This window comes from Sphaeramia orbicularis, chromosome 22, assembly GCF_902148855.1.
Source record: "Sphaeramia orbicularis chromosome 22, fSphaOr1.1, whole genome shotgun sequence".
NCBI classification, from domain to species: domain Eukaryota; kingdom Metazoa; phylum Chordata; class Actinopteri; order Kurtiformes; family Apogonidae; genus Sphaeramia; species Sphaeramia orbicularis.
In genome coordinates this window covers 14157690-14183932 of record NC_043978.1, presented here as the reverse complement: position 1 = coordinate 14183932, position 26243 = coordinate 14157690, and the positions used below count along the sequence as shown (strand labels likewise).

At 36.2% G+C, this 26243-nt stretch overlaps 1 protein-coding gene across 4 annotated transcripts in view; it reads right to left on the bottom strand.

Moving 5' to 3' along the window:
* The window catches only part of letm1 (leucine zipper-EF-hand containing transmembrane protein 1), a 55990-nt gene that overhangs the window by 5588 nt on the left and 24159 nt on the right, over window positions 1–26243 (bottom strand). For 2 of the 4 annotated variants that reach the window (XM_030126630.1, XM_030126631.1), the window contains exons 4-13: window positions 21895–22038; window positions 19954–20091; window positions 17428–17631; window positions 15778–15897; window positions 14286–14417; window positions 12820–12978; window positions 8687–8791; window positions 7418–7450; window positions 4484–4618; window positions 2069–2262 (exon numbers count right to left, since the gene is read on the bottom strand). In XM_030126630.1, the coding sequence (XP_029982490.1) occupies window positions 2069–2262; window positions 4484–4618; window positions 7418–7450; window positions 8687–8791; window positions 12820–12978; window positions 14286–14417; window positions 15778–15897; window positions 17428–17631; window positions 19954–20091; window positions 21895–22038 (1364 nt within the window). The remainder of the gene's footprint in view (window positions 1–2068; window positions 2263–4483; window positions 4619–7417; window positions 7451–8686; window positions 8792–12819; window positions 12979–14285; window positions 14418–15777; window positions 15898–17427; window positions 17632–19953; window positions 20092–21894; window positions 22039–26243) is intronic. The other 2 variants (XM_030126632.1, XM_030126633.1) reach the window with 1 other exon arrangement.

Below are 26243 nucleotides of genomic sequence, written 5' to 3'. Positions count from 1 at the left end.
CTATTCTTATTCTATTTTACCTTTTTTTTATGCATGGCATTTAACAGTAAGTATTTCAATTCTGATAAGTGAGGTTAACTATTTACAAAAGACCCAAGGGAATTGATTTTTCATACATTATATTGATAGGAAGCTAAAAGATAGACTGTCGTGTGGAGAAGGGGTAGGATTAAATAAGTTATACTTCCTCCCGCTCCTTTTCGAATATGCAAATTTTGTTTTCATGTGTATGTGCTCATAAGTAGGGCTGCGTATTGGCAAGAATCTGGCGATACAATACAAATCACAATACTGGGATCCAAATACGATATATCGCGATATATCATAATACTGTTAACAAAGCGATATTGTTTCTTTTTTTTTAAAGATAATTTCCTGGAAAAACTTATAGTGCAGCATTTGGATAAATAAAGTTTTAACATGTGGCTTTAACCAATACAAAAAAAAACACTCAAATAAATAAATAAATAATAACATTTTACAGACATTACAGTTTAAGATTCTGCTTAAATGTTCGTATTCTATTACAAAAACAATACATAGTGTTCAGTTTGTTTTTTTCAAAATACAACTTGGTTATATTATTTCAGGTTGTGTATAAGTACTTTTTGAACATTTTGAGCACATTTCAACAATACCGTGATAATAATGATAACCGTGATAATTTTGGTCACAATAACCGTGATATGAAATTTCCATACTGTTACATCCCTACTAAGGACCAAAGTAAAATTAATTTGTTTTGTTTGAAACTGGCTGATTCTTTATATGTCCTGTACATTTAGTTAATTGGCAATAAAGAATCTTTCAGGAAAAATAAATTTTTTCGACCAACATTAAGGTTCCAAATCAATCCATTTAAGTCAGATCTTAACAGGTTTTCATTCACTAATGGGCCAAAACTGTGCACATCAAACAGTAGACGCTACTTTTGTGCAGCAGCAGAAAATGGAATTATGAATATGGCACAAAAAAAACAGTTGAATCTGTAGTTTCAGCAGCTAATGGTACAAAAAAAAAACAAGATGCAATGTTAGCGCTTTGCAAGCAGGCAAATGGCGATTTAGCATGTTTGTCTTACCTTGTTGCATCAAAATATTTATACAAAAACAATCTGTGAAAAATGATACCAATTAGGGAGCAAAGAGAAGCAGTTTGTGGATTTGTAACAATTTAAAGTAATTTTTCTGGGAAACCTTTAGTTCCTTAAATGATCTCCACCACCATTTTACTCTAATAATAATAATGATGAGGATGATGAAGATGAAAGATAAGCAGCCACAAAATGTAATATAACTAAAATAAATATATAACTAAAGTCACTGACTGTTAGAAACGAGTATATTTTCAGGTGGAGAAAAAGCTGTGGGTTAATCTGTCAGACCAGGGGTGGTAAACATAAGGGCCGTGGGCCAAAACCGGTCCGCCAAAGGTTCCAGTCTGGGCCATGGGGTGAATTTAACAAGTGCACAAATTACAAGTGAAAACTCAAAGATTTTAACAATATGATGCCTGTTACTAAATGTTTTGTGTCTTTGTAGATCCACTGTAATCTATAAGTTGTAATGCACGTGTAAAAATAATAAGATGAGGCATAATATTGTTAAAATTGCACTAAAATTGCATTTCACATTTTTTTGTGAAAGGATAATTTGTAAATGTAAACAATTTCATAATTAATTTTACTGTTTTGATCTAAAACAAACAGGAAAACTTAAGAATTGTCATTATTTATAGGCTATTATGCTGTTATTTTTCTGGTGTGGCCTGTTTGAGATCAGTCTGGGTTAAATGTGGCCTGATTGACACCCCTGAGCTAGACAGTTCACTATAAATAAGCCACTGATTAAAGAAAATGATGACAAATGTTAGCTATAAAATGAGCTGTAACTTCTTGAAAGCCTTGTTGAACTTAAAAGTGGGTTTTTCTGTCACAGCTTTAATCTGGCCTATGAATAAGAGTGTATTTTACATGTTTGGCATCCAACATTTCCCATCAGTGCTGTATTATGGCTCTAATCAGACTGTTGTGGTGGTGACGGTAGTGGTGGACGTATTGAGCTCTTACCCAACGGGGGGCGTGGTTCCACTGTCCATCTGTCCGTCCAGGATCACCTTGTCCTTCTCCAGTTCCAGGATGATCTTATCAATGCGTCCGATCATACGGTTCACCCTCTTAGACAGACGCTGACTCGCCTTGGACTCCTCCACCGCCTTCTCCTGACCGGACTTTGACAGCTCCTTCTTTATCTCCTCCAGATCCTGGAAAACAAATGAAACAAATAAATAACGGAACATCGGAATAATACGGTAGTTTATCTCCAGTCTAAACAGTTACTGGGTCTGGCACAGTTATTCCACAACCGCCTCAAACTGCATATGGTCATTTTTTTAGCTTCATAGCATAATTGCCTAAGTCAGGGGTCTCAAACATGCAGCCCCGGGGCCAAAACCACCCTGCCAAAAGGTCCAATCTGGCCCATGGGATGAATTTGTGAAGTGCAAAAATTACACTGAAGATATTAACAATCAAGGGTGTCCAACTCATTTTAGTTCAGGTTCCACATACAGACCAATATGATCTACAGTAAAATAATAGCATTATAACCTGTAAATAGTGACAACTCCATTTTTCTAGGTTAAAGGTTCAACTGGATTAGTTTTGCTCTTCTGAAGCAAAACTAGTCCAGTTGAACCTCAAAGAACTACCAAGAAGAACAATGACCTGGGTAAATGCGAAACTGAATGAGAAATTGTTCTTATTTTGGTTCCAAACACCAAATTTTTAACAATATTACACTTATCACCAAATGTTTGTTTAATATTGTGTGTAATGCACATGTATAAATGACAAGCTGAGGCCTAATTCTGTTAAAATTGCACTTATTTTTCTTACAAATTTCAGTTTTTTTCAGGTTATTCATATTTTTTGTTACAGGATAGTTTGTAAATGTAAATATTTTCATAATTTAATGTTTTTTATTGCACTAAAACACAGAGAGAAAGTTGTCATTACTTCTAGGTTATGATGCTGTTACTTTACTGGTCTGGCATACTTGAGATTCAACTGGGCTAAATGCGGCCCCTGGAAGTAATGAGTTTGACACCCCTGGCCTAAGTCAAACACTATATGGACTAGATTATGTCATTAGTCATTATTGTTTTGTATCCCAGACCCCTGTTAGAAAAGAGACACCTGAATTCAACGTGTCCACATACTTTTGTCCATATAGTGCATGACTTAGGCAATTATGCAATGAGACTAACAATTTAATATATATACAGCAGTAATTCTCAAGTACAGTTTTACCTACAAGGGGTGGTTAAATGTCCCTCCACCAACAACAACTAAAAAACCACCACTCGCAGTCTAATACAGTTGCGGGAAAAAATTATTAGACCATCAAAAGTTATGAAAAACAATGTTTATGCAATCCAGTACTAACTCCTGTGTGTATCATGTGACTAAAACAGACAGAAAAGAAAACATGGAATGCCTAAAAGCACTGTTTTTGTCAGTGCAATGCCATAGATATTGATGTAAGAACTGAAGTCATTTTGGTTATTATCAAGAAAACATGTTAAATGGATAGATATCAGCTCTGAAATTAAACTACTATGAGCTATTTTTGTTGTTATCATTATATTTGTCCAAACAAATGTACCTTTAGTTGGACCAGGCATTAAAATGAACAAGAAATTGAAGAAAACAAGGGTGGTCTAATAATTTTTTCTGCAAAACTCACCCTATCACAGTGCAATAATCACACCCATGCACTCATGTTTTTCATTTGACCTACCTTACCTGTATATATCCTTTTATGCTGTACATATTATCTGTAGTATAGAGGTAGCTTTTTGTATATTTTAGTAGTATTTGTATATTTAATATTTTACCTCTGTAGTTTTTGTATATTGCCAATATTTCTCAGTATTTTTGTGATGTTTATACAGTCTTTTTTGCACTTTAAGTGTTTGCTGCTAAACAGAAAAGAGCTGCTAAACAGATATTCATTGTTTCTATAACAATGACTATAAAAATCTATTCTATTGTATTCTATTCATGTGCAGTGGGTATGATTTAATTTTTATGAACAAGACCAACTCTTTTTTTTTTGACATTTCACAGCATTAAAAACATGATTTAGTTGCAGTAATAGTTGTTTTGTTTTTTAAGAAAAAGGAGGATTAGGAAAAATTAGAGCTTCATAACTTTAATTTCTCAGATTTGCACTAAAAAGACTGCAAGGAAAGGCTCCAATACCATATATAGATATATGTGTGTGTGTGTTTTTATGTATTTGTTTAATGTTCAGTCCAATACAAAGCTCTACTTCTTCAAAGGATGTACATGTATTAGACTAAACTACAGGTTTCTATGTAATAATGACGTAAAATGAGCAGAAAAAGCCATTTGAATTGTTAATTATGATTATTTGTTTACACCTGTCCTAAATATCACGATTCTAACATCTGTATTCACCTCGTTGTATTCCTGGACGTCGTCCTTCAGTTCCTCCAGCTCCTCTTTCTCCAGAGTTAACAACCTCTTCTGCTCCTTCAGCTTCGAGCAGGCGTCACTCAACAGGTCGATCTCCTCTTTGGTGATTTCCTCATCCTGTAATGTAAACATACAATTTAGCAGATTTGCTCCAAAAACGTCAGAATTCACTGAAACATGTCTAAAGTTGCAGACTATATTAAAAACCCAACAATAAATAACGCATCAAAGTCTTATGACGTGTGAAGAAGTAGGTCAAAACAATGTCTACGAAGCAGGCGAGACATGTGCACTTAATGTAAACCCACATCCCAGACCAAAAACACTAAACGGGTAAAAGAGGGAAGGCTGGAGGACACCAGGACACTCCCTAAAACCTGACAATACATCACCAGATGATGAAGGGAAGTCTGTGGAACAACAAAGGATGTTAGTTTAGGAAGGAAAGGTTGAGTCTGTGGAACTGTCTGGAAGGATCGACAAGGAAAGAAGAGGGGAAATCTATCTGAATGTGAGCCAAACAGAGTCTGCAAAGAATTCAGCATTTGTTCAACCTATTCATAGAACAAAACGATGGTAAATGTTAGCCCGGACTATCTGGGTTTGTCAAACGCACATTATTTTAATGATTTATGCACCTCCATCCTACTGGAAAGTTCCATTTTACTTGCACATTGCACATTTGTGGATTTGCAACAATTTTAAGTAATTTTTCTGGGAAACCTTTAGTTTCTTAAATGATCTCCACCACCATTTTACTCTAATAATAATAATGATGAGGATGATGAAGATGAAAGATAAGCAGCCACAAAATGTAATAAAACTAAATGTATATATATATATATAAAACTCAAGTCGCTGATGGTTAGAAACGAGTATATTTTCAGATGGAGAAAAAGCAGTGGGTTTATCTGTCAGACCAGGGGTATCAAACATAAGGCCCGTGGGCCAAAACCGGCCCGCCAACGGTTCCAGTCTAGGCCATGGGGTGAATTTAACAAGTGCACAAATTACAAGTGAAAACTCAAAGATTTTAACAATATGATGCCTGTTACTAAATGTTTTGTGTCTTTGTAGATCCACTGTGATCTATAAGTTGTAATGCACGTGTAAAAATAATAAGATGAGGCATAATATTGTTAAAATTGCACTAAAATTGCATTTCACATTTTTTTGTGAAAGGATAATTTGTAAATGTAAACAATTTCATAATTAATTTTACTGTTTTGATCTAAAACAAACAAGAAAACTTAAGAATTTTCATTATTAATAGGTTATTATGCTGTTATTTTTCTGGTGTGGCCCATTTGAGATCAAACTGGGTTAAATGGGTTAGGGGGGTTAACCATATTTACAGAACAAAACGATGTTAAATGTTAACCCGGACTATCTGGGTTTGTCAAATATACATTATTTTAATTATTTATGCACCTCCATCCTACTGGAAACTTGCATTTTACTTGCACATTACAGTTTATTATTGCATTTTGCTTTTTAAATTATCCAGATTTCTTACCCAGATATGTTTATACTTATTCTAATTCATTATGTATAGTGTGTTTGCTTTTGTTTTCTTTTTTTTTTTTTTTACTACATCAAATGCTGTAGTTGCACTGTAATTTCCCAGATTGGGATCAATAGATTAAATAATTCATAAATCATTCTGAAAATTACAGCTTGTTTTGCACCTTACAGTTTTATTTTGGCACATTACACTTATTATCCAGGTTCTTTACCCAAATCTTTTTTTTTATACTTCTAATTTATTATCAGGGTTCATACACATCTTTCAAGGTCAAATTCAAGCACTTTTCAAGCAATTTTAAGGGTCATTTTAAAATTTTTCCAGCACAGCCCCTTATTGCTGGGGTAAAATCCATATCTACAGGAATATATATTCTCAGGATTATAGTTTTCACTTTTTATCACAATGATGTACATTCTATTATGCTATAAACACCTAAAATTATGTTTCATAATAGCAGAAGAGTAGGAGAACACAAAGTTTTATCCAAAAAAAGGGAAGCCACTTGCCTTTCTTCAGGTACTTTCATACTGAAACAAAGATTAAGATAAAAATGTACCTGGAGTCGACCTGAGAACACCTGGGAATTTTCTTTTTTGACATATTATTTTTCTAAAAGTATCACCTCTCTGAAAGTAACTGGCTTGGCATCTAACCTGGCAGAGTTAATATTAAAATAAATTAATTAACCAGATTACAGTGTTATAATTGCAAACACTTTTAAGCACTTAAACTAAAATTCAAGCACATTTCAGACCTTGAAAACACAACATTGAAATTCAAGCATTTTCAAGGATTTCAAGCACCCGTACGAACCCTGTATTATGTATAGTGTTTGCTTTTGTGTTGTATTTCTGTGTGTCATGTGGTTGTCACCCTGTAATTTCCCAGTTTGGGATAAAAAAGTAAATCTATCTATTTATCTATATAGAAAAAAGAAACAAACAAAAAAAGAATGAAATCCGCAGTTATTCCTTGTCCTGTGATTTGTTTGAGCTCTATTTTGCAATTTCCCTCGTCTGCTTTTCATCCCTCATACGAACACAAACCGCTAAATCTGGGTTGTTCGGGGTTTTTTTTGGTTTTTTTTCTTCATTTTCTCCCGTTCAGCTTTTACAGCATGAGTATCTACTGGTTGATGTTAACGTGCACCTCATCACGCCCATAAAAACGGTGCATTTTAGAGCCATTTCCCGTCATTTAGATTAACTACTTATGAACTAGACATGAAACGGCGCTCTGAAAAGGTTCAAACAAATCCCTGAATTGAATGCAAGTCCTGTTCAACCCACTTGGTCTGGATCTACTCAGAGAAGGACCAGGTACTGGACGTGCAGGGGTAAAGGCGTGGATGTGAGGGTCATTAGGGAGTAGATGTTATTAAACCTAACCTGGAAACGCAGGAACTTCTGCCACTGTTCATACTGTGTGGTACAGAAGAGGCACATGAATAGAAGCAATAAATGACAGTGGAAAATAGCTGCTGAACGTCAGTTTATGAGAGACAATGACAGTTATGATGTTAAGATAGTTATTTTACGATGACACTTTTTAACCCTTTCATGCATTAAGTATAAGAACCTTAGTCGAGATTTTTATCCTGAATGTTTTTATTCCTCTTTTTAAATCAAACATATTTCCTGATTTTTCTGGTGTGAAGGAAAATTTACAATATTTGTTCAATTGAAGACAACGTTTTTCAATACAAGAAACAAACATCAGACTCCCAACAACTGAAACACAACAAAACAAGACAGAAAAAAAGAAAAAAAAAATCCTCTTTAGACATGAAAACAACAATGCGACTGAAATTTTTTTATGAACATATTTTTCCATGAAGTTACAAAAATGTCCACTTAGCTGGACACTGTGTGTTTAATTTTTGAAGCAAATAAACATGTATTTAAAACCCATCATCAGAAAGTGCTATACTGTGTGAAAACTATGAAATATAGCTATTTTTATTTGATTTTAATGTTTTTTAATGCTTTTATCAATTTTTATTGTGCTTTTAGTCTTCTGTACAGCACTTTGGTCCACTGTGGTTGTTTTAAAGTGCTTTATAAATAAAGCTGGATTGGACTGGAAATAAAAACATTTTTAATGCAGTTAATCTGATGTTTTCTCACATTTTATCATACTCTAATACTAGTTATTACTCACTTCAAGGACATAATATGCAAAAAAGAAGCCCTTTTTGTTTAAGAAAACTGTTAATTACAGTCTAAAAACAACTAGCAATTGATTTATACTCAAACATGTTAGTGCAGATCAGGTTCATCAAGAACAGCAAAGTTACAGTAATGATATGAATTAGAGTGTATGAGATGGTGCATAAGTGTCTAATGTGTTGGCTGATATACAGCTAAAACGACATGACCCATGAATATACAAGAGAACAGTTGTAGAATAGTAACCAGTATGCATGAAAGGGTTAAACTTACAAAGAAATGAATGCTTCAGTGATGCTAAAGATTAATTTAAAACATTTAAGATAAGAAATAGAAGTATTCTACATATAAAACAGCATGTAAAATGGACTAAATATACTAATTATGACATGGATCTCTGAAAACTAAGCAATATATATAAAAGTTACGTCCAAAATCCTCCACAATAGGTGTTAAATCTGAGGTTCTCATGGTGTTTGGACACTTTACCTTAATTGCTTCTATAACCGGTGCTGTGTCCCTCAGTGTCTCTGAATGAGCAGAAGCTTTAGCAAACGCTGGCTTCATCTCTGCTTCCAGCTCCAGCTCACTCTCCTGCAGAAGAAAGAGAACGAGAGGAACTAAGAAACCAAAGAAGTCAAGTCCAAAACTCTGTCTCCACACTAATGGGGATATGTTCTCCCTGTAAACAGTACAATAAAAGTAGAATACAAGAGCAAATGAGAGTAAACTAGAGCACTCGGAGAGCGCAGACCTCCGCCAAGGCTGATCAGTGGGCCCCCCCGTGGGCGCCCCCGCCCCCGAATACCACCAAAATTTAATCATTTCTTCCTTATCCCATTTCCAACAAACCCTGAAAATTTCATCCAAATCTGTCCATAACTTTTTGAGTTATGTTGCACACAAACGATCAGTGGCCCCCCACCCCCCCGTGGGCCCCCCCACCCCCGATCACCACCAAAATTTAGTCATTTCTTCCTTATCCCATTTCCAACAAACCCTGAAAATTTCATCCAAATCTGTCCATAACTTTTTGAGTTATGTTGCACACTAACGGACAGACAAACAAACAGACAGACAAACAAACAAACAAACAAACAAACCCTGGCAAAAACATAACCTCCTTGGCGGAGGTAAAAAGAGCCAGGCTTACGCTATCGGGGGCCAACAGCAAGGGTATATCCCCCCTGTCCTCTGTTATATATAAATCTATCCACGATAATTGTTCGACAATCAGTATGAACTGAATTTGAGCTACATGGACCTGATAGTGGCAGAATAATGGTCAGATAATAATTTTTCCCACAAAACTCCACCTGATGAATGAAAATGACACCATATGAACTCTGGATGGTAGCCAGAAAATGGACGATCAATATGAACCAAATTTTATCTCAATTGGACAATTATTGGTTGATTTATGTCCAAAAAACTGATTTCCAACTAAAGCGCCCGCATGTGGATGACTTCTTATACTCATAGAGAAGCTGAAATCCACAGGGTTCTTCCACTGGGGCAGTGTTTTTCAACCTTGGGGTCGGGACCCCATGTGGGGTCGCCTGAAATATCAAGTAATTGATAAAAAAAATAATAATAATAATTACCAAAAAAAATATATGAATAGTTGACAGAGACAATCCCAGTCCATAGGAGACATGACAAACTGTGAAGCTGAAACTGAAGCGCTGTGGTTCTGTTTATCTGTCAAATGTTCATTGTGGTCAGTTTCAGATGCTGCAGCTCTTTCATAATTCATAGTTTGAGTTATTGTTTGTTCAGTATTAATTGTCAGCCTTGTAAATCCAAGCCGGACTGACTGTACATATCCTGACCAAGGAAAATCAAATTCTCACTTTGTGCAGTAATCTACACCTGGCTTTTGTGCCTCCGTCCATAATAATATACATTATATAGACTAAATGTCATCTAAAATTAACGTTTCATTTGCAACATAGTATAGCAAACTATTACATGATCAAAAACAAATTAATTTTAGCAAAAAAATGTCTCCGTTTTGAATGTCTGGGGTCGCCAGAGATTTGTGATGTTAAAATGGTGTCACAAGCCAAAAAAGGTTGGGAACCACTGCACTAGGGGGTCCTCTATGTTGGTTATCAAGGGAGAAGAAATCCAACAAAATCTGTCCTAGTATCACATTTACACACCAAGGATATCTGTCGGCAGTCAGGGTAAAACTATTATATCCCTGAAACTCTATTTCGGGGATATAATAATCTGTTCACACAACCTGTGTTTGACCAAACATTTCTGTACATAAGAGCATGAAAATGACTCAAACAGACCAATAGCAGGCAATAAAATCCACTTTGACAATGAATTAAATGTGAGAGAAATACATTCTGAGGTCATGTAAGCTTATTTTTCTGGTTCTGTAAAAACTATAGTATGTAATTCTTTATTCCTTTACAGTTATTTCACATTTGCTTGGGGTTTTACAGAGAAACTGGGAGCAAAATGTGATTCATATGTGGGCAGATGATGGTATGGGGTAACATTAGAATAAAAGATGATGATGCTTATTACACAAAGCAACTACAGCTGATCGCGAATTAACTCCTACAAAGTCGTAGATACATACGAACTGAACTTTTTTGGAATCTGTACTTCATAAGGCATCTGAATTTACAGTCTATGTCGAACATAAATGGGAAAACAGATGAGGTCTGGAGGTATCTGAGGATGAGTGAGATGGTATCTGGACAATTGAGAGTTCTGCTGTGAGAGAGAAGAGGTGGAGTTAGATTTTATCAGGCTTCCTCCAGAGATGATCCTGCTCCTGTAAACCTATGTTTGACTAGTTTTAAATATTCTGGGCTTGTGCTTTTGATTTTAATTCAATCATTCTATGCTTATGTTTAGGTTTACGCATTTGGCAGACGCTTTTTTCCAAAGCGACTTACAGGGGAAAACCAATTAAATCACTCAATCAATCAAAATTTTATTTATATAGCGCCAGATCACAAAAAAAGTTATCTCTTGACATTTTATATATAGAGTTGGTTATAGAGTTAGTTATTCTAGGTGGACATTACTTAGAAAAAAGACAGGGATTGCTCCTTTCTCATATTATAGTAGAAAGTTCTGGCACAAGTTCACCTATTTCCAATGTGCAAAGAGAAGAAGTAACTTGTCATACAGGACAGCTGTATTTAATTCTAAAGTTAGACCGATGCATTTTCATGGATAAAATTATTTTCATTCATTGTAAAGCAGCTGGTTTATACAGTCCCGAAAAAAATTATTAGACCATTAAAAGTCATTAAAAACAATGGTTGTGCAATCAAGTGTTAACTTCTGTGTGAATAATGTGACTAAAGCAGACAGAAAAGAAAACATGGAATGCCTAAAAGCACTGTTTTTGTCAGTACAATGCCATAGACATTGATGTAAGAACTGAAGTGATTTTGGTTTTTATCAAGAAAATATGTTAAATGGATAGATATCAGCTCTGAAATTAAACTATTATGAACTATTTTTGTTGCTATCATTATATTTGTCCAAACAAATCTACCTTTAGTTGTACTAGACATTAAAATAAACAAGAAATTGAGGAAAACAAGGGGGTGGTCTAATAATTTTTTCCGCAACTGTATGTTTCCTAATGTCCCTGAAGGCCACAAGCTGGAGTGTATTGGTCCAACTTAAAATCAAGTTCTATATAAGAAGTGCTGCGGGAGTTCTCCACCTTTTGCGAGTTTTTCTCATACTACCCGTGAGAAAAATTCCACATAAATTCACAGCTCAGGACGAATATATCCGGCTGCAGGCAAGAAAGTCATCACCAAGAGGCAGTTACAGATAATTCAGCCATCACAGGACGACTGGACGGAACTGACAATGAAACACACAGTATATTCAAAATTCTTCTTTTTTTTTTCCTCTCCTCTCTCTTCGTCTTCTTTCTTTTATGTCTTATTCTTATTCTAGGAAATGTTATTGTACTTTTAGAATGTAAGCCTCTTTGTATGTATTTGGCTGTAACCGTTCAGCCTGAGCAAACTTTCTATGTGATGTTTTATTATGTTGGTTGTTTGTCCAGGACAACAGATGGAAATGAGCTTCTCTGCTAAATCTGGTGCATGCATCTTCTTCTTTGCAACTAATGCCAATTCACACTCTCCTGTAACTAAATAAATAAATCCAAAAAAAAAAAAAATCCAAAGTGAAGTTTTCATTAAGACTGCTATAAAAATACTGGAAGAAATTGACTATGTATAATATGGACTATACAGAATATGACCTAAACTCCATGAGTACTTTTGAAATGTAACCTACTGTGTGCCAGGGAAAGCTTTGTATAGAGCTAATAAATGGCCTGTAGCAGCCTTTTCAGTAATGTGTTAACTTAAACAGAGAGAAATCCAATGGAAATCAAGTAGAAAATAAACAGCATTTGAAAAACTCTCCATCTTCGTGACTGAAAACACTGTATACAAGCCCACAACCTCAAGGACAATGTTCATTTTGCACACTATCTGTGATAGTTTGTGCAGGCTCGGAACCCTTAAGGCACTACATTGGAAAACACATAACATTACTTCGGCAAACACCAGTGACTCCATCTATTTCTACATGACTTCAGTTGTATTCAGAGCCGTTACCCTGGCAGCCTTCTCTGCAGCGTCCGCCAGCCTCTCCATCTCCCGGTCCTTGTTGTCCTGTCTTATCGCCGCCTCCTCCTTCAGCGTCGTCTCCAGTTTGGTCTTATTGTCCACTTTGGAGAGCTCCATCTCTGCTACGATCAGCTGGGCCTCCCTCGTCTGCAGGGACCAGAGAGGACAATGTCTACTATTAGAAGTAAACTTATACTGGACACTAAACTGAACTGTTCATCTTTGACCCATAAAGATCCAAACATCCACCGTCGACCAAAACCATCTACTGATCTAAGCTGTTTAATTCCTGTTGATCCACTAATCCTATCAATACATGTCAATAATTGGTATAAAATACAGTTTGCCATCTTTTCATGTTCATCAGATATGACCCATTTGGACGTTCAGAGGCTCCAGAGTTACAAGTGATGTCCCAATCTGGATTTTTTGGCTTCTGAATTGATCCGATTTTTTTAGGATTAGTTTTGCTGATACCGATCCTTTTTACAATGAAATTTTGATTTAAATTTGGAGTCATTATTTATAAGTTATTATGCTATTATTTTACTTGAGATCACTACTGGACTGAATGTGGAACCTGAACTAAAACAAGTATGATACCTTTGACTCTTGATAACTTTAGTATAATTTTTGCACTTTCCAAATTCACACTGTGGGACAAATTAGAACCTTTGGCAGGCCAGTTTTGGCCCGCGGGATATATGTTTGCCACTGCTGTAGTGTGTATATGAACAGGTCCAGCCAGGTATTATATGGAGGTGCATTTTGTGCCATGTTGCGCGGATCAGTGGGTTACTCGCAGGTTGGATTGGGGTGGGTCAAATAACTCCACAAAAGCCCCGCAGGTTGGAAAAAAAAACGACTTGCACATCACCACCGGATTTTAAAGTGAAAGTGAAACTTATAGACGCTTTACTAATTTCTCCAAGTCTCCCACTGATGTGCAGCAAATTTTCCTTTTCCCGGATTTGCCCGACCTTGTGTCCAAATCTGATCTGATCTTCTAAAAAATGCCAGATCAGCAGCTGATACAATCTTTAAATCGGATCGGGACATCCCTAGTAGTTACCATGGAAACACCATCATCTTCTACTACATTGATTCACCAGCAAAACCCAGGGAGTTGGATCAATGATAGTGGATGGACACACTGGGTTTATGTTCAGTTAATGATAGATTTGACTGAAAAAGTCCGTTTTTCTTCAGTTTTCTCTGTTTTTGATATAATAACCCTGAATTTTAATCTGAGTTTTCATGAACATCTAAATTAAATATAGGAAAATACATGATTTACAGTGAAACATGCAAAATACGGAGGATAATATTATAATAAATGGTGATAAATCACTAAAGAAAGATTAAATAGGGAGAAAATTCCACTTCCAATTAGCACTGGGTCTTTATGGGTTAAGTTAAATCCTTTCATGTTTTGGCTTCATCGGTTTACGTACCACCATCTCAGGGAGCGTCTGCAGGGTGGTCTTGAGCTGGTCTGCAGGGGACAGGGTGTCGGGGAGGAACATGGCTCGAGACAGAAGCAGCAGAGAGGTGGGAATCTGCTGGTTCAGATGTAACTCCAGCCACTGCAGACAACAAAGGACACACACCAATCAGAACAAATCCATGAAATCACTCTTCAGCTTCCACTGAGTTAATGGGAACATTCAGATGGATCACAGACACAGACTAGAACAATCGATCAGTTTTCAGATGCAGCACCGATAACACTGTCTGCTGCAGACACAGACCTTTAGATCGTATCTGCTGATGGACCTCACAGTTCCACTTCTGCTTCTAAATTACTCGATATAAAGTTTTCTAAGGTGAGTGCCTCAGTAAATGCACGTATGTCTGAAGTTTTTTCATACTCTAAGCATGTCTGACGCTTGAATATAATCATTTGACCAAGTTTAAATTTTAGTTAGTTAGCTGATCACTCTCTCCATTTTTTAAAGTTAGTTCATTTTTCTCCAATCTGAGACATCGACATCTTTGGCTGAACTTAACAGCTCTTTATTCTAAACACTCTAATAACCATTTTAGGTCCTTCTTTTAATATTTTTAAATAGAAAATACCACACACAGCCTCTTTAATACCACCAAAATAATGATCCAAAGTGGAAATAGCTGTGCCTTCAATTTCATAATTGCACAGATAGAGATAATTATGCAAATATTGAATTGGAAAGAAAAAAATCACAACTTTCATGAATTGATTGTAATAAAAACATCACAAGATCAACCTTTTACACATAAATAACAGTCTATGACTAAATAATTAAATTAGTAATTGTAAAAAGATAAGATATGCCTTTATTAGACTTTATAGACTTTAAAGTTCTGTTGCTGGTCTATAAAGCTCTGAATGGTTTAGGACCAAATTCATCAGTGACTTCCTGACTCAGTATGAACCCACCAGACCCCTCAGGTCATCTGGATCTGGTCTGCTGTCAGTTCCCAGAGTCAGAACCAGACATGGAGAAGCTGCGTTCAGCTTCTACGCTCCACATGTCTGGAACAAACTTCCAGAAAACCTCAGATCAGCTGAAACACTCAGTTTATTTAAATCCAGGTTAAAGACCCACCTGTTCTCAGCTGCATTTGAATAGAGTTTTTATTCTTTTAAAATGAAATTTTTTATGTGTTTTATCTGCCTATCTGTTTTATCTGTTTATCTGTTTTATCTATTTATCTGATTTTGTTTTGTTTTGTTTGTTTTTCTCATGCCTATACTTTTTATTGCTTCTGCTGTAATGCTTTTAATGTTTTATGTAAAGCACTTTAAATTGTCTTGTACCTGAAATGTGCTATAGAAATAAACCTGCCTTACCTTGCCTTGTCTATTAGTCCAACAAGAGGAAATTCCAGAATAAAATGAATATAATAGAGGGACTGATTTTCCCGACTTGCAATCCCCCCCTTCGTTGTTTTCGTCGTTGTTACCTGGCTGAGCTGTTCTCTCAGTCGGTCTTCTGTGACTCCCAGAGACCTCATCCCTCTGACACGACAGGCCGCCTGAACCTCGTTCACGTTCAGACTCTCCACGCCTTCCTCTGCAATCAGCTGCATTTACACAGCACATTATGGTCAGTGCACTTAAATTGGATTATTATGTCAAGTATAAAGACAGTTATGAACAAGAGCCTTTAATGACTTCACTTTGAAAGTAAACACTTTTATTTAATTAAATGAAATGAAAGGGTTAAAGGGTACCTGTAGTGAATTTTCATTGCTACTAATTTCAAAAGATCATGTATAATACTAGCGGTTCCATCTGGTGACTTATGTCGTAGCCGGTTGTCAAGTACATGTGAGTACTAAGTCACTGCTCCGTCAGTCAGTCGTGGTCAGACACATGTCTCATGTCTTCCACATGTCATCTAAAATTAACATTTATTTGCAACTTAGTATAGCCAAATATTACATGATCAAAAACAAATTAATTTTAGCAAAAAAAAAAAAAGTCTCTGTTTTGAATGTCTGGGGTCGCCAGAAATTTGTGATGTTAAAATGGGGTCACAAGCCAAAAAAGTTCAGGAATCACTGGGTAAGTATGTTTGCAGTATGAAGGTAACTTATTCCATAGACTGGAGGCCCTGTAAAGGACACACACACACACACACACACACACACACACCTCTAAATCTTTTTTTTTTTTTTTTGGTGTTTGCCCCCACTTCATTTTCTCCTGTTAAGCTTTTGCAGCATTTTGCAGGTTATAACAAAAATGTGAGTTATAACTAAATTAAGCAGAAATCAAGTTTTTCCCCTGGCCAAATTGTTTTCCCCTGAGAGCTGATAAAGCAGCCGTATTCTTCTCTAATCTACTCCCCTGCAGTCAAAACATCTTCCATGGTCAAGACACAGTAGGGAGTAAACTGATAAAGACTGGCAACAACTGGAGGACAGATTGCCCTATTGGTGTCTCTTATTTTGCACACATTCTTCCAAGGACAAAGACACAACACACACACATTCTGCCCCGCCCCAACTCCAAATCTTGTCTTGCTCTCAAACTCTGTTTTTTTCACCCTATCCCCCGAATCCTATCAAATCCATGAAAAAATACCAGCATGTGTCCATGTGATGTCTTATATTTGTGCTTTGCATTATCCTGTGTTCTTCACTGCAAATTTCGAAGAAAAGGGATATGTGGTAGTGCACCAGTTGCGGCGGCCCGATGTCCTGAATCATCGATCGCAATCTCGTTTGATGTACTCTGTGCTGTATGCACTCTGTGCTGTCAAATGACAATAAATAGCAATTCATTCATTCATTCATTCATTCATTCCCCCAAACAAGTGCTAACACATGCTTTCCACTCAATCTTGCTCACTGACTGCTGCTTGTTTACTCGCACTCCATCGACACACCCAGAATCAACACTAATACATCACTTATGGTCGGCAATGGCTGCTCCCCATATGTCCCGCCCCTGCGCATAATTCACATAATAAAAAGGTCCAGTGCGGTGCATTTACGGTAATTTTTTTTTTTTCTGAATTTGTGCCTCTCTTGCTTATAAACACAATTAATGTCGTAAGCATGACCAGTACAGGTACCCTTTAAATCATTGTCCGTGGAGCTTCGTACCTTGTCGTCAGCGCGGATGGCCCTCAACTTCATGATGAGCTGGAAGCGGAGGAAGTTGTTGGTCCCGATGGACTGGAGCTCCAGGAGGCGACACAGCGCCACCAGCTGAGGTCGGGTCAGGTTGTCCAGAGTCAACTCATCCTCGAACAGTTTGGAAAAACGGATGATCTGCTCGTTACTGGGACGCTCTCCGGAGTCTCGGATCTACGAAGATGGACAAGTGGATCAAAAACAGCCTCTTTTTTAATGTGAGACTAGATCTGTATGTTGGGGGTTGACCAAGTTCCAGCTTACGGGACGTGATATTCATGATTTTTATGCTATTAGTTATTATTATGAGTGGAAAATAAGCGATTTGTGAGGTTTAAACAGACAAATACTAATGAGGACATTTAGCCTCATGTGTGATTTGTAATTGGAGAAGAGCTCGAGTCAGAACGTAACACTATTTATTTGCACAAAAAAAAGATTACAGAGTGATTTACAAAATTAAAAAATTAGAAAGGACTTTTCACGGTGCGTATTTAAGATTTTCACTTTAATAGAAATGACATAAAAAGGACAAAGTTTAGACTCCAGAGTAAGTTGGTATAAACAGATCCTCATGTTTGTGGAAGATGTGTCGCTTTGATAAAGGTCCACAGTATAAAAGTCCTCATCATAGTGTTACAAGAGAGGATGTGTATTTAGACAGGTGTTTATGTAAAACTTTATTTATAGCTGTTAAAAGCACTATTGCCAGGAAATGACATTAACTTGAGCCTTCAAGCCTTAAGTAATGGATAGAACAAAGAATAAAAATGGCCTTCTGAGATCTAGAGGGACTGAATTCTGTAAAAACTGGAGGATGCTACTGTCTCGGGACTTTATTTGGGTGATAAAGGACATCTAATGAAATCGATATTTAAATTCATGCTGCATCTTACTGTTTTTTTTTTTAAACTTCTATTTATTCAAGTGTAATGACAATTTTACAAACAAATATAAAAAAAAATAGTTGGCAAAATTAAAATTACGATGATGCTACATGATTGATTTATGTAAAATATGCTAGTGCAACATCACTGGCACACTGAGATAGTACATAATGTTTGCACAATAGCTCCTATCATATAGTAAAATAAAACACCTAAGTATGGGAATCAAGAATGTTATTTCTTTAAAATCAAAGTGAAAAGGAAGACAAGCAGAGAAAACAAAAAGTGATAAATATCCATCATGTTATGTATTTAAATCCAAATTATACTGCACTCCCAAAAGTTCCAGTGGCTTCCTCCATTTCTGCAGGAAAATATGAGTCCTTTTATAAATATAGTGTTCTAGTTTTACCAGTATCACAATCTTACTGTTTTTTTAAATCAAATACTAAATAAAAAGTACAAGCCCTTCATGTTACATCTGCTTTTATTTGAACCTTTCCTTTTAACTAATGTTGTCATGATTTGTTGCGTTGTCCTTAGTATTGAAAAGCAGTTATTGTTATTACTATTACCCACATGTGTCACATATATTAACCCTTTCATGCATGAATTATAAGAACCTTAGTCAATATTTTTTTCTTGAGTGTTTTTATTCCTCTTTAGGCATGAAAAAAGCAATGCAATTGAATTTTTTTTTTAGGAACCTACTTTTCATGGAGTTACAAAAATGTCCACTCAGCTGGACACTATGTGTTTAATTTTTGAAGCAAAGAAACATGTATTTAAAACCCATCATCAGAAAGTGATATACTGTGTGAAAACTATGAAATAAAAACATTTTTAATGCCGCTAATCTGATGTTTTCTCACATTTTATCATACTCTAATACTAGTTATTACTCAATTCATGAAGATAATATCCTCCTGAGACCCAGGAAATTGACAATTTTAGCTTTGTTACACTAAAGAATTGTCTTGTTTGGAAACTGCATAACGCAACAGGGTTTTTTTTTTTTTCAGATACATTTTTAAAATCATTTTTATTTATTTATTGATTTTTTTAATGGAATGTCCTTTGCAATGGACAGCATTTAAGTTAAACTGTCAAACTTTTGTCCCCTATAGAGGAAAAAATGCATTGCTGGGTCTCAGGAGGATATGCAAAAAAAAAAAAAAAAAATTGTTTCAGAAAACTGTTAATGACAGTCTAATAACAATTAGCAACTGATTTACTCTAAAACATGTTACTGCAGATCAGGTTTATCGAGAGCAGCAACTTTGCAATGATTGTATGAATTGCAGTGTTTGAGATGATGCATAAGAGTCAACTGTGTTGGCTGATATGGAACTAAAACAACAAAACCCAGGAATATACAAGAGAAGAGCTGGAGAATAACTGTCCACTGTAGTGGCCACTATGCATATGAAAGGGTTAAATAACATGAACCTACTGTGATAAATCCTCTAAAAAAAACAGCTGATTAAATGTGTAAAATGATCAAACTGAAAACATAAGTAAAGGAAACTGACTGTTTTTGTTTTGACCACCAGAGGGCACTGTTCAGCCTGTTTCCCCTCCTCTTTTTATTGTCTCATCTGATACTGACCTTCTGGAAAAATGTGGAGAACTCCTTGGTCGCGCTGTCTTGTGCAGCTTTGTTCCTCAGAGCGATTTCCTCGATGGTGTCCTGCAAGAACTTGGCCATTTCCAGTTTGACCCTCAGCTCCTTTTTCAACCTCTCCTCCTGTAACAACAGGACTTATGTTGTGAATGTGCAGAAATGTCTCTCAGAATAAACAAACGTACAAACCGAGATTGTAAAAACTAGGAATTTATGGTTTTGGGGTTTTTTTTAATTCAAATTTTTATTCAGAACAGTCTCGTAAGACATTATACAGGATGTCAGTAGCACAAAGTACACTGTTCTCTCTTTTTTTTTTGTAAAGAAAAAAGGATATCAATAATGCTCACTGAAAGGAAGAAAAAGAAAGCCCAAAAAAAAAGTTGAATAAATGAAGTAAATAAGTAAAAAAAAAAAAAGAATAATAATAATGATATTAACAAGTTTGTACACATAGCCAATCACACTTTTAGGAAATAAGACAAAGAAAATTAAGCAGAAATAGATATATACGTCTACACACAAAGTAGTATTTATAGACATGAATTTATGTTTAAAGATACTAAATGAATATTCCATGTTGGACAGAGTTGCTTTCAGCTACTGCATGTACAACCTCTACCGTGCATTTTTAAATATACTTGGATGTTGCATAATTAGAATCGGTGCCAAACATCAACGGTACAGAGCGACAGGTCAAAGATCCTGCTTTACAATAGATTGAACTCTAACAGGATTAACCTTTGCAAAGATGAGACAACAGTCTGATCCCCTCAGAGGGATCAGGGGTTAAAGTTCACGTGGACGAGGACTCAAATGTGTGTTATAATGACAGATCAGTCTTAGACTAAACATCAAAGTATAATCAGATACATATTAAACTGATGAGCTTCTGTGTATAATATAGACCTAAAACAACACCGCTCAATTTTAATTGACGTACATTTCATCACCATACACTTTCTATGTTAAATTGTGTGTAAGTATAGAAGTGAATGTACAGGCTAAAGCCCCTGTGATCATCCTATGTCTATTTGTTTTTTGTTTGTTTTGATGATGTCTATGTCATCATTATGTGTATTTTTTAATTTTTTTAATTTATAGCGAACAAGTGATCTATCAATGTTGGCTGTTTTATGTCTTGTTCTGTCACCTGCCTAGGGACTGCAAATGAAAAGTAGTTATTTTTACTAATTCTGTCATATTTACATGGATGCATTTTTTATACAACAATGTTCATAAATATGTGTGGTGTCTATTAACCCATGAAGACCCAGTGTGACTTTTGTGGTAGTTCCCAAATGATTTTTTTCTCTTTATTTAACCTTTCTTAAGTGATTTATCACCATTTATTGTAATATTATCCTCTGTATTTTGCAAGTTGTCAGTGAAAATCAAGCGTTTTCTTAAATTTAATTTACTGATCATGTAGAATATTCATAAAAGCTCAAATTAAAGTTGAAGTTTATTATACGTGAAACAGAGAAAACTGAAGAAATATTGACTTGTTTAGCATGATATTGGAAAACCAAGAGTCTGCATCCACTGTCATGTATTAAACTCCGTGGGTTTTACTGGTGAATAAACGTTGTAGAAGATGACTGCGTTTCCATGGTAACTACGGAGCCTCTGAACATCCAAATGGATCATATCTGATGACCATAAAAAGATGACAAACTGCATTTTACACCAATTATTTACAGGTACTGATACAATTAATGAATATTAGTAGGTATTAAACAGTTTAGATCAGTATGCTTTTGGTCAACAGTGGATGTTTGGGTCTTTATGGGTTAAATAAACCAATAAAATAAAATAAATAAATAAAATAATAAACATAAAATGTAACCTAATGGCTCCATTTAAGGGAAAATATGCAAGACGGCGAGTGCAGGCATGACGCAGCTTTAGCTCAGCCAGGATTACCTTCTTTGACTGTGTCTCGAAGGTGGACGGCAGCATGTTGGGGAAGAGTTTCAGCGCCACAGGAAGCAGGAACTCCATGAAGGGGACGATGATGAACACCAGGAAGGGAAGAAGTCTGAATACGTCTGCACACGTTCTGAGGAACTGCAGAGAAAATTGGTGGAAAACAGGATTAGAGCTGAGCGCCGAGATTAATATTAATGACTGGTGAAACTGAGAAAACACTGCAAATGCACCGCAACGTCTTAAAATACCTCATCAGCTCAGTGGGGATGAGTGATATGAAGCTATATCATGTGGCATCTGTCGTTTCATATTACACTCTGTGGTTTTTGTCTTTGCAAAGTGGTATCATGACTCATGTAAATATGCACACCACTTTTAATTGGAGTGTTATCTGTACGCATTATAAGCTTTCTGCATGTATGTTCATGCCATTATTAGCCCCCTGTCCAACCTGAATCGATGCATCAAATACCACGCACTTAGGGTTAGGGTTATGTGAACTGGAGATCTTGGCTAAAATTGACGTGTGATCAAATGGCGTTGAATAACACGCGAAAGATCGAAAATGCGTAGGTATAGCATGCCAAATGCCATAAGAACTGGCGTGACATACAACGCTATTTATTGAGATCAGTCTCGTCTTTGCTACAAATTATATTTAAGTAATGTCCTTAACCCTTCGATGCATAAGTGGGTCAAAAAAGACACTGTGAGGTTGTTTTCTTGTAATTTCTTTGTAATGAAAAATTATTATTTCATATTCCAGGTATTCCTCAAAAAACATGTTATTGATGTTACACCATTTAAATTTTTAACTTAGTTTTTATAGATTTTATGAAATTGCAGTTTTTGTATTACTACCAAAAAGCTTCCATAGTTGGGTCAAAATGACCTGAATTCATTTTCAGTGGAATTTCATCTGAACCTTTGATTCATTCAATAGCAAAACTAAAGGACACACCCACAAAATGGATGTTGACATTCTTCTATTACTGTTATATAGTATATATTATATACTATAATGTTAAAAATTAAAAAAAAAAAACATTTCAAACATGAAATCATTCTTTTGTGGACCAAATTGTAATACAAATGATTATTTTTAACAACAAAGTGTCATAAAAAACACATTGATTTTAATACAGGTCATTTTTGACCCAGTTATAGAAGAGTGGAGGGTCCAGACACTCGTTCATCTAAGGGTTAACATCAGTAAAATACGGTACAGTCTTTGCAAAAAAAATTAAAAAAAGGTATTTGCATTTTTCACATTTTTGTGAATATCAGCTTATAATTTTGTTCTGTTGAGTTATAGTCCAACTTTTAGATGTACTTTGCCTATGAATCAAACAAAACTGATAGAAATGCTCTTAAAAGTTAAAAGAAAATGAATGTAAAATTATATTTTCCTAACAGCAGACAATCACACAACATGTTACGTCACAGAATAAATATATAGCAGAAAAAGATCAGATAACTAATGGCTTTAGAACCCTTGAAGTGAGTGTACATGTGTGGGAATATAAATAGTGTTTTGTTTTGTTTTTTAAAGGGTGAGCATTTTAATTAGTGAGAAATGAATATGTTTTGTCAGTGGAACTAAACCAATAAGCCTAATGTTGGACTAGGAATTTTGCACAGCAGTGTAGAGGGTATTTTTTATGTATTAAACCTTCAGATGGAAAATGTAGGTCATGTCATTGACCCATAATGTAGCTGCACTATGTAGCTGTGTGAGTATATGAGATTTAGGTCATGTAGAACATCCACAGACTTCTGTATTTTTATGATTTTCAGGACATCCAAATGAAAGGCTACATTGATACAGGGTATCCACAAAGTATCTTTACAGTTTAAAAAAATATTACAAAAGCAATTGATGAGATATGTTAATCAGATTTGTTCTATGTTCTCTTTTCTGTTTGTACTCTTTTCTTCAACAGTAGATCAATTACTGTAAATGTTACCGTTTGACCTTTTGACTGAATATGTGTCACCACAACTGGATGACCTTCAACCAACCATCATGTTCAGGTAGATGGTCCACCATCACATTGGGGACTGCATGTTCGTGGGTTCCTAAATGAAACCTTTCCAGACCGGTCGATCAGAGGGGATGGTCCAATTCCCTGGACACCTCATTCACCAGATATCACTCCCCTGGATTTCTTTCTATGGGGTTATGTTAAAGATATTCTGTATCGAACAAAGACACTGAACATCAACAACCTGAAGTAAAAGACGACTGATGTGGTTGAAGCCATTGATGAGGCTATGATACAGCCAGCATGGCACCAAATCCAGTACCATCTGGATGTGCTTCATGCAACTAATGGTGCCCATATAGAGGTGGATTAACCCATAAAGACCCAAACCTCCACTGGTGACCAAAAGCATCTGCTGATGTAAAATATTTAATAAGTGCTGAACCACTCATCCTATCAATCCATGTAATAATTGCTGTAAAATGCAGTTTGCCATCTTTTCATGGTCATCAGATATGACCCATTTGTACGTTCAGAGGCTCTGTAGTGAACAAGGAAACACCGTCATCTTCTACAACATTGATTCACCAGTAAAACCTGTGGAGTTGGATCAATGACAGTGGATGGACACAGTGGTGCAGAAAGGGTCCCCTGGGGCCCCAAGCAATATATATCTATATCTATATATATCTATATATATATCTATATCTATATCTATCTATATCTATATCTATCTATCTATCTATATATCTATATATATATATATATATATATATATATATATATATATATATATATATATATACACAGCGCATACCCTGCATGCATTATCTCACTCTGACAGAGACAGACAGGTGAGGGAGGGGCAATTTGGACTCAGGGCCCCCTTCAGAGAATTTGAGACAGCTAGTTTTTACTGCAGCTTCTCACTGCCGCTGTGTAGTGAACTTATTCTTTAGACTGTTTGTGTCAAGTCTGTTGGTCCTTTGGGGGCCCCTGCTGGCTTAGGGGCCCCAAGCAGCTGCCTGCCTTGCCTAATGGCAAGCTGCACCACTGGATGGACACACTTGGTTTATACTCCGTCAATGAAACATTTTACTGAAAACATCACTTTTTCTTCATTTTTCTCCGTTTTGAAAAAATAACCTTTGAGTTTTCATGAAAATCTAAATTAAATATAGATAATTAAATATAGAAAAATACATGATTCACAGCAAAAAATGCAAAATATAGATGATAATACTGCAATAAATAGTGATAGATTGCTTAACAAAGGTTAAATCAACAGAGAAATTCATTTGGGAACTGCCACAAAAGTAGCACTGGGTCTTTATGGGTTAAAAAAAAAATCAAGATCTACTTTTCATTTTGTAATACTTTGCACAGATTTGTCTGTTCATTTCCTTTTGCAACAAATTTGTTAAAGAGTAAAGAGACTTTGCAGACACCCTGTACCTTACATGTAAATATTTAACTTTACATCAGGTTGCAGTTTGTGTAAACCTCCAGCAGAGGGGAGCAACAACAAGAAAAGCCAACTGAGAAAATGTTGACCTCATCTTCTTTTGTGTGCGGGTACAATCACTCTGCTCCATCCTCTAATAACAGTTCCAACAGTCAGCATTTTAACCCTGTGTCCATACAGGCTCACAGTAACAGAAACCTCCTAATTCACGATGCATGGCTTGAATGGCGCTTTAGACCCAAGTGAACATTCTGCCTCAGAAAACAGCCCACTTGCACCCACAGGAAGCGCATTTGTTCAGCACGGACCTGAACAATCCTCGGAGTACAGAAGTACCAGGCCGACACCGGTCCGCTTCATTGTCCGGCTGTCTGACTGTGGCTTTCTGACCATCCAGGATCACAATCCCAAGAACTGGCTCAGGGGAGAGAAGGCCAAAACATGAGTCCTCCTTTCTCTGGCCTTTCCACCTGCATGTCAGCGGACCAGTAGGGTGAAGGATTTAGGCCGGCATGAGTGAAAAGGCCTTTGTCCGCAGCCCCATTGACATGTATATCATCTCCCAGAGTCTCACATCAAAGAAGGGAGGAGGGGGTGACAGATTAAAATGGAAGGAGCCTTAAACGGAGCCCTGAGTATTGTAAGTGAATATGAAAGGAGGAGATTAAGGAGGCAAAGGCAGCGCAGGTTAGATGAATGGGGGGTAGATGGTCAGGGACATGCGCTCCGAGGGAGTCAGGCGCATTTGAAAAGCTGCAGATGGGGTGATGGTGTGGGTTTAATGGAGGAGGAAACAGTGGTCAGCATCAGCACTGACCAGCAGCCTGTAGCTTTAAAGGAGGGCTACTTTTAAATGGAATTCTTCATTTTAAAACATTTTCCTGCAGTCTACA